At 44.8% G+C, this 9717-nt stretch overlaps 1 protein-coding gene across 1 annotated transcript; it reads left to right on the top strand.

Annotated features, from left to right (window-relative positions):
* Positions 1-3431: 3431 nt before the first annotated feature.
* On the top strand, positions 3432-9310 carry LOC119458852 (uncharacterized). The gene is made up of 3 exons (XM_049670650.1): positions 3432-3825; positions 7069-7173; positions 9225-9310. The coding sequence occupies exons 1-3, from the start codon at positions 3577-3579 to the stop codon at positions 9300-9302; spliced, it is 432 nt and encodes a 143-aa protein (XP_049526607.1). The 5' UTR covers positions 3432-3576; the 3' UTR covers positions 9303-9310.
* The last annotated feature ends 407 nt before the right edge of the window (positions 9311-9717 follow it).

The following is a 9717-nucleotide window of genomic DNA, read 5'->3' as shown; positions in this document are numbered from 1 at the left end:
CAGAAACCACTGTACGCCGACTGATAACGAACAGTGTTGATTCTCGCAAAACAAGGCAAGCACAACTGATCATTTCTTCCAAATATGCAGTTACTTTAACTGTTGTTTTCTTTTTTTACAAGGCAAGGAAACCATTGCAACCGTATTTTTACCACATTACCGAACACACAATTACGGTATACAACAGAAAAAGGTACCGCAGAATACTATCCAATAGAATACAAGAATACAATAGAAAATAGAAAGGCAGGAAGGTTAACCACAGCGAAAACTCCAGTTTTCAACCCTTCACTGGGGTTCCTTACAATGCGTAAGCACAACACACACCACGCAAGCAAAGAAAGAGATTGTTTGAAGAGGACGGCAGTTGTAAACGTCTCATCCTGTGGTGGACCACTAAGCTTACGTCATAGGGAACGTCGTGCGTACGAAGTGACGGACAAGGGGGCAAATTGTGCATGACTGATTCACCGCACAGTGATGGTTTGTCACGATATTTGCAATACTTCTTCAAAACAGCGTATGAAAACATTCTTGCAAGGATAAATTCTTTATTGCAGCGCATAATGTATGAGAGGTATCGTTGTTGGAAGGAATTAAATTTTAGTGCCAGAACAATGATTTGATTATGAGCTCGCCACGGTAGGGAAATGCAGGAAAAAATTTGCTAAGATGGGGCTTTTCGCCGTGAAAGTTCCATGCCTTGCGGCTGCCGCTAGCGGCAATCGAACCTGCGACATCCTGCTTAGCAGCGCAAGACCATAGCCGCTGAGCCACCGTGGTGGGTCTCGTTAAGTTCATTGTGTGGTAAAAAAAATAAAAAAAATAAATAAAATAATTTTTTTAGAGCACATTTTTTCGGCGCCCATTCCCACGTTGAGCGTCGGTGCCCTTCGGTTCATTGAACGGTTGACACACACCTACTGATACCAGTGGAGTACTCCGAGTCGGCATGAAACAGCTCATTCGAACACCGGTATTCTGTTGGGCGTATGTTACGGAGGACTTTATATAACTGATTATCATTGGTTCTAAACGCCTCTGTCGTAGAGCATTCAATTAGTTTGTTTCCGACATTACTGCGCAATGCGCCTCGGGATCTAAATGCTTTGCTGTGCAGTATTATTTTTAATGCCGTTTTCAAGCGTACTAGCAGCAGCGGCACGGGACGCTTAGAGACGTACTTTAGAGGTATATCTTGGTAAGACATTCTGCCATTATTTAAACTACACGTAATGCGGACGTCACTGAAGAAGCTCAATTTCACAAACAATCGGACACGACGGATACTCCAATACGACAAGTATTATTTAGAGTATGCTGGTTAACAACTGGCTATATTTCACGGCCTTGTTGCTTTAGCACAACGCGCGTGGTGTCCGGTGGACAGGACGCTACAGGTAGCCTAAGGGCAACATGCCGACCGACAACAAAACTATGCCACTTTTTGAAATTGTCAATGCGATATGAATAGGAAAGCCTGCATCAGGCTTTGGCAAAATACTGCGAAAACAGCAGAACGTCTACCTTAGCCTCTCGATTACGGCAGTGCCACTCCTCAAAAAGAAAAGTTGTGGATGGCTAGGACGTGCACACAGAAGCTGCCATACACGTATCTTTCAGTAGGTAGGCAGATAGTCAAATTTATCGAGGTCTTGAAGAAGTCCTCGCCCCCCCCCCCCCCCTTCGTTTTTACGGCGGGAGGACCGCGGGCCGGTCCCACGTCGGGACGGGAAGGCCAAGTCACAGCGCCGCATCGGGGGCCTTCTGGACTACCTGGTGTTGATGGAACTACACGTGATTCTTGTTCAGGGAGTAAAAGCATAAAATTATTTTTGCCTTTGTTTTCATATGCCTGACTGCTCTGACGTGAGCCACTGGCGTGGTCGCAGCACGGAATGAGCTCCGATGCTCCCCTGTCGGCCAGCCTACTGTGCACTCTTTGGATTGCTTTGGGTTTCTAAATATGCGACTTGTTTTGAATGCGAAGCATTCTTTGCTTCGTTTCGCCAGTGTTGCCACCACATTTTGGCCTGCCTGGAATTTTCTCAGACGTCCTCAACAAAAAAAACAAGATGGTAGCGAAATTTCAATCAGGGTTCAACAGCGCAACAGCCACACGCTCTCTTAATTAGGGGGCATAGTCAACGTTACTGGTCAACTAGTGCATACAGAATATTTGCGTGTTCGTCCCGTGACATGGCAACCATTTCATTTTTGCAATTGTGCGCAATTTTCTTTGAGCAACTCCCCACGCACCCCTTTCCCTATGGCTCCGAGGCTAGAACTTGGTGCTGCTGAAAAGGAGACGCAGAAGAAGCAGTGACCTTGCTCGATGAACAAGCACCTTCTTCGCGGTGGACGTCATGCTGTTGGCATCACGTCATCGTCGTCGAAGAAATGACATTGTCGCCGTTGCTGTGATGCTGTCATGGTTGCACCACCGTGTTGACGTCTTCGTCAAACACGAAACTCACCTTGCACAGGCAGGTTGGGCTATATGTAACACTTTTCCCTACCCCAACCTAAAGCAACCCGTAAAATTCACCACATAAGATTAAATCGCACACTTTGTGGGAGAACAGCATAATTATTTTTTTTTCTTTCTATGTTAACGTATGGCATGTAGACACTGCGGAGCGTGAGATAAAGATGACTCAGTAGGACGAAACAATACGATGCACGCCAGCTCATGACGTTTTCCAGTGGTCTAACCGCAGGCATAACTCGCATAACCTACGTAGGGAAGACAGCAAAGAAGTTCACCCTAAACGCAACTGTTCAAACTGACGCAAGCGAAGTCCAGTCTTCCGCAGATTGCGTACAAGACACGCTTTTTTTCTTTTATCGTTCACTTTAATTGTTCCTCACCAAAGCTTTTGTTACGTAGATCACTACACTGCACGTGAAAGAACCTCAGGTAGTGTAAATATTCCTGAGTACTCCAATACGACAAGTCTCCTAATCGGATTGTTGTTTCAGCCCGTAAAACCTCATAATGCATTGCCTGCGTTCTCCCTTCGACAAACGCTTCCGTTCACTTATATTGCACGTAATCCATGTAATCCTCAGCCATTGCTACGCATGATGACACAGCATAATGGACAATCTTGACGGGCAGCAAGAAAGTGTTCCTTGCCTGGGAGCGAGCAGCTGATAAAAAAAACGTGGCGCTTTTTCATTGCAATAAGATGAGACTGCCACATGCTCACATGGTCCTAGTCATAAAGCTTACACTCATTCATTTTCTTTTTGCAGCGAGCATTTCCTCTGCTTTTTCTTCGTTATTATCATATCGTAGCAGTGACTAAACACCTTCCAAATTTTTTCCCACCACTCTGATAGACCAGTCTAACGCAAAAAAAACAAAAAACAAATCGTCGATTTATCAGTGTCACCAGAGCCCCCATCTGACTATCGTTAAAACCAGCCGTGCGTTCGTACTAGCCCGCTGTCAAATCCAACCGGGCAAAGCAACCTCAAATATCGGCCACCCCTGGTATTCGTTCCGAAGTTTACCGCCGCCTGCCTGCAAGTGTGCTCGCTACGGAAACTACGCCCCTGCGACAATACGCAATGTTCAAGTTCTTGCTCGCGCTCCTGTTCTTAGCCTTTGTCACATCCGAAGTGGCCGACTTTTTCGAAGGATGCTTCGAGAAACCGGAACAAGAGCAAAAGCCTGGCGACTGCATCCTCGCGCCAAAAAGCTCGCTTACTTCATTGACGTACCGGTACTTCGCCCACCAAGCCCTACAGAACGCCACTATTCAACCGGATGAAGGCAACCTGAACACTCTTCTAAACATAACTCGGGCAGCCGCTCAGGTAAGCAGTGGTCTATTGGTTGCGGATCAGCAACAATTCAATGTACTTTCAATTTATTTTAGCACTAAGATATCAAGAACACCTCATTAGCTTTTCTTGAATGTAGTTCTTTAAAACGAATTTATTATATCTGAATTGTTCATTGGGGTTAGGAGCACGAAAAGAGAAAAAAAATTATGGGGTTTTACGTGCCAAAACCAGTTCTGATTATGAGGCACGCCGTAGTGGGGGACTCCGGAAATTTGGACCACCTGGGGTTCTTTAACGTGCACCTAAATCTAAGTACACGGGTGTTTTCGCGTACTTAGATTTAGGTGCACGTTAAAGAGAAAGAAACGTACAATAGCGCTGATCAGTTCTTCTGCCTCGAGAACTAAGACACCAAAGGGCATCCGCACTACATACTTATGCAATTATTACGTAATCTAAATTCTGAGGTTTTACATATCAAATTGTCCATAATATGAGGGACCCTATAGTAGAGGGGATAAAGAATAATTTAACCGACTGGTGTTGCTTAAACTGCACCAAATGTTCCGTAGACCAGCGTTATTGCATTTCGCTCCTGTTTAAATGCGGCTACCGCGGCTGGCATTGGGCCTGCAACCTCGTAAAACGAAGCTGTCGTGCTGTGCATTCGGGCCGAGCAGATCCGGCGTGACATAAGGTATGCTCTGTTCTGACACTGGTATCAGTGGATCACGCTGCTGAATCTCGCCGGTCATAGATCATAACCTACATAGTGTGCATCGCCATCTTCTCCAATTCCGACTTGTAGCACAGCATATCACCGGTTTCTTGTCCTAATGATAATGCTGCACGACACCACTTCCGTTCTTTAAACTTATCGGATTAGGATTGGCTATCACAAATTCAAAGTTGGAGTCTTTGGTTTATTTAACAGGTGAAAGTCGCTGCTTCAAGGTACGCAAACAGCAATTGCCCAGTATGCGACAGATAATAAATGCATACACGTAAAATGTGCAGACCTCTTCTAGGATATTTTCATGTTGGAAATTCGGACCTACGAACCGCTGTTGCTTCCTTTTGTCCCTCAAACAAAAGAAAGCCAGCTTAGTGAAATATTCCTTGCAACAAATACACTGGCAGCATGACGTCCTTGCTTCATCGTTCCCGTGCATCGAGTTGTACAATAATTCAGCGTCACCCTAGCATCTGCTACCCTCAGTGTTAGTTCAATGCCGAGAGCTAATGCCGCAAAACTTCGGGTGCCTTGCAAGATGTCCCGACAAGGAATAATTTTTCATCGACTGCGCAGCTTTTATTCTCAAGAACCCGTATCGGTTACCTTCGTGCTGCTCGAAGGTGTACGACAGGGCAAACAAACCTTTACCATCATGTTCAATTGGTATGGTCAATAGATACATATGAGATCACATTATGTAAACTATCGTCATCTTTATGAAAGAGAACTTGTGAGTGCGTCATCAGCTGCATGCGGCGAGACGCATGCAGCTGATGATAATAAATAAAATAGAAGCCCATCTAAAGGCACGGAATGGTTCAAGTTAAGCGTTGTATAGCACAGACATGATATAGGAGCATTAGTTTAGTTAAAGAAAGGGCCAATCAACCGTCAGGTCTTTCTCGTCATTATGATGATTAACTATCATCAATGGCTCGAGCGTCGTCCTCTTCTTCCACAGCTGGTTCATTGGCCCCCCCTCGGCGCAACCGCGCTCGTGTGCCTGCTCACGCGTGCGTCGTCGTCTTCTGCATCGGCCTCCGTGGTCACTCATCATAACATCGTATAATTTCCCTTCTCATCTGTCGTCGTAATGTGAAGGCAGCGTTTACGGGCGAATGCGCCATTTCTTGAGGGAGTATTAGCCATTCTTTGTTCATGTCCTTACACGCGCTTCGCCGGTGCATTAGGACACGTCGTCAGTAGCTCCTCTGGGTGAGGTAGGAGAAAGACGAGAGTTAACCCAAATTCTAAGGGCTAGCGCCGTTAAAGACACGTAAAGGAAACATTAAGGTCACCTAAAGTTCTTTTTTTTTTCATGAGGCCCTGTCCCGAACGTCTCTTCACGTTGATATGACTTGATTCGCGCACGTGAACAAAAGTTGCCATTCAGATTTCATACGAACGGACTCTATCGTAGGTTTGAAGGCAATCGCAGTTAACGGAGAGTAGGACATGTACATCAGATAATTCATTTTTTCTGCGCTCGCGTGCAGTATCAACACAGAACAAAGAAAACCTGCAAAAGAGGGTGCATGCAGTTTGTAGCAATCGCGATGTTTCCGTTTTCATCCCTTGCTGCGACGTCAAGCAACATGCGAACGATGGGACCATTCGCCACGTGCTTGCGAGTTAACTTTCATGAAGGCAATGATAGAACTTTTTTTATGTCATTATTTCTTGTTTCATTCCACAGAGCAGATGTGTGCGCCATGACACAAGTTTGGATGCGCACCTTCAGTGGTTATATAGGCAGGTTAGTATAAATATACGCAAAAAAAGGACTGTCCTCACGCAAGAAGGTTCGGCCGCTACCGAAACGTCAGTGAAGTCCTATTTTCTTTCTATATTTTGTCTTCTTTGCATCTTGTACAGCCGGATTATGATGCGATGTTTCACTGATATCTAGCCTCCAATATACTGGCAGGAACAATACCCTGGTGGGCTAGGTAAAGAGGGCTAGCCGTCCTCCGACGTTACATCTACTAGAACGGTCGGAGCTCGCCCTTTAACCTTCGCATTCCACCTGACTGTCCCGGACTTCAGGGAATAGTTTACAGCTCCACCCATAAAAAGGCCTCAAAACGCGAAGAATGCGTAGCTTCCTATTTCTGCCACATTTCTCGTGGCAAAAGAAATACATGTTCGCAAAAGAGTCAGACTTCATTGAACAAACTGAGTGTGCTGTTCAGCAGTAAGAAATGACAATTTCTATTTCGAATGCTTGGGAAGCTTTGCATTTATGGCACCACACCCTATGACTTTTTTTCCTTTCATTCAGTGTATAGGTTATTCTGAAATTTCATTCTCACTGTCGAGCGCGGGTGTCGATGGCATTGTAGTATGTTATTTGTTTTGCGCATTGTAACTATATTTTTCACTTTGGTTTGTCTTTTCTCGATCATTTCGTGTGCCATAGGCTTCTGCCGACGAGTGTCATTGACTACGTCACGTCTTGCGCAGTGAATACGTATGCGTGCGTGCTACAATGGCATCGCATCATCCCGTCCTTTCTTTTTTTTTTTCATTCGATGCAGTTGTCCAAAGGCCTTGTAATCAGAGTCGAGTTCACCACCGTCGAGAGCGCCTGCAACAGCTCGGTTACCTATTCCGAGGAGACGTGCCCGCCAATTGGAAGTGAGGTATGTATTTATAGCTACTCTACAGGAAATATCGTCCACTGCTGGTATTATCACTATAGCTACAGAGCAGTTTACGTTTATGCAGCGTGTCCGAGCTTGTATTATTCAAGCTCTTGAAAAGAATCTGTAGGGTATACGGCGATGCAACTAATGGTATTACGTCAGCAGTCACCTGCGACAAACCCGGGAGTGTTATTTTCATATTTGAACCATCGATATTACATAATTACTGAACATTTTACTCGACGAAGGGCACAAGTATTGATAGGAAAGTTGTATTTGCATTCTTTAAACACCCGATTATGATGTTTTCAGTGAGCTAGCTAGTCCCGCGGACAAATTTTTCAGAGGTATATTGAAAACGCGCTAAATAGGGAAAAAGCTGCATGATTACGCGCCGCGACTCCAGTGATCCCAGGTGTGACTCAGAAGAACTAACTCTGCTCGGTGCCTGGCTCGGCGGCCACGTGACACTTTTCCGTGTGACGCTCCAAGAGGCACGAAAAAATATCGGCGGTAAACAAAAGCGAGCTTTGTCATTTCTTCTCGTCGTAGCCAAGCAAAAAAAAGCATGAAATGAGGGTTAAGGTGTGACATGCGTGAAACAGTAGACGTGGTTTTTGCCCAAGTTGGCCAAGATCGTTGCAGACGCTTATCGCTGCGTCCGCGGCTGCTTGAAATGCAGGTGCGCCTTTTGCACAAGTTCAAGAACTTTCAGCGGCAATTGGTAATATAGCTTTTGCCGTAGGCACGTTGTAGATACAGTATGTCATTTGTGAATAGGCTGGGGTGTCCAAGGCTGCAGTGGGGAGAGTGTTAAAAGACATTTTCCACCCCTATCACGTGCAGCTACACCAAGCACTGCAGCCTCGAGACCTTCAGTATCGTCAGTATATCGTAAATTCGTTACGCATAAAGACACACGAGATAGAAGACAAATTGAGCAATGTTCTGTGAACTGATGAGGCGCGATTTTTCACGCAATCCGCGTGCGAATGTGAACGGCGTTCACTATTGGAGCAATACCAATCCACATTGCGCTGCCGAAGCGAAGCACCAGTCCAGCGATCTGTTAATGTGTTAATGTTAAGGTGCCATTTTTGGCCCCATTTTTTTTTCCTATCTCAACAGAACGCTCGCAGGGAAGCACTACGTCTAATATATCTTGAAAATGATCATTGGTGCGTATTTCTTAAACATGCCTCTTTCTAGTAATTTGAAGGTTAATATCAGCATGATAATGCGCCAGCACATACTAGCAACTAGGCTCAGATATTGGTCAACGAAGTTTTTCCGCAAAAGTGTATCGGGTGCAGTGGGCGCCTTACCTGGCCCGACATCAGCAAGGGAGGGTATGGGGGCAGCCATTGAAGCGCGACTATGTTTGAAGGGAACAAATATTGCGAAAGAAAAAAGAATTTTTTTAATACAACCAGACATAGTTTGATGTATTCATCGAAAATAAAATTCCTAATCTATTTTCTATGCGCGTGGAAAAGACACATTTTATTTTTTCATCATCAATAAATACCGTTTTCCAGCGCGCACCATAGTAGGGGCGTTGACACAGTCATCACTTTGAATGCTTGTGGCTCTGAAAGTGTGCAGAAAATAGCGCACGTAAAGTTAACCTGTTACAAAAGGGACGTAGATCCTCGTGAATGCGCACAATAATGTCCGATTTCGCAAGAAAAAAAAGTTGTTCAGGGTAAACATTTACTGCCCTGAAATATAACTGAACAGCTAGCAGTAATATTTGGTTTATTTTGCTGGAGAGGGGAATTCTAAACCACAATTTTGCTAGTTTCTTAGTACTCCTATCCTTGGCGTTTAGGAATAAATGACGAATTAGACTAGAAAGACAAAATATTTCTATGAATATTGGTCTTGCGCAAACTCCCACCTTCGAAAGCTTAGTCGCACTAAGTGCGTTTGGATAATGAACGTGCATTTAGATTTGTCAGTACCGCTAACGTACAAGAAATTTTTTTCACTTGTTACTGTGTTCCTGATTGCGCTTGTTACATTTACATATTATCCTTTCGTTACAGGCCAATGGACTGTGCCAGGCAGGATTCCTGTACTATGGGCACCTGATGCTTGATCATGCCATGTGTAGACACATCTAGGAATAATGCCACCTGAAGTTATTTTTATTATGCCGCTGTAGACGATCACATTGCTTGTAAAACATGACAAGCGCTCATGCGCAGCTTGAACATAAAATTAGGGATTGAATAAAGGTCAGAATCGCTGCTGTCACTATGTAAAGTCATTTTAAGCTGATAACACACATGTTAGCGGTGACCCTCGACCACTAACAACTTTTGGCCACACCAATGACGATTGTGAACACAACCCAAGCCTGACCGTTTATATCTTGCATCTCGGCAGTTACATTCATTATGTTATTCGAAGTGGCGCTTTCTTTGCGAAAACTCCCCGGATTTTCGTGATCGTCGCTGCTCGCTTGATGCGGCTGCTGTCACGCCGACTAGTTCCCACCTAACGAAGGTTGCACTTCGTGCTCGAGGTGGCGATAAC

This window comes from Dermacentor silvarum, chromosome 7 (assembly GCF_013339745.2).
Source record: "Dermacentor silvarum isolate Dsil-2018 chromosome 7, BIME_Dsil_1.4, whole genome shotgun sequence".
NCBI lineage: Eukaryota > Metazoa > Arthropoda > Arachnida > Ixodida > Ixodidae > Dermacentor > Dermacentor silvarum.
The sequence above is the reverse complement of the archived record's forward strand: the minus strand, read 5'-3'. Positions and strand labels throughout refer to the sequence as shown.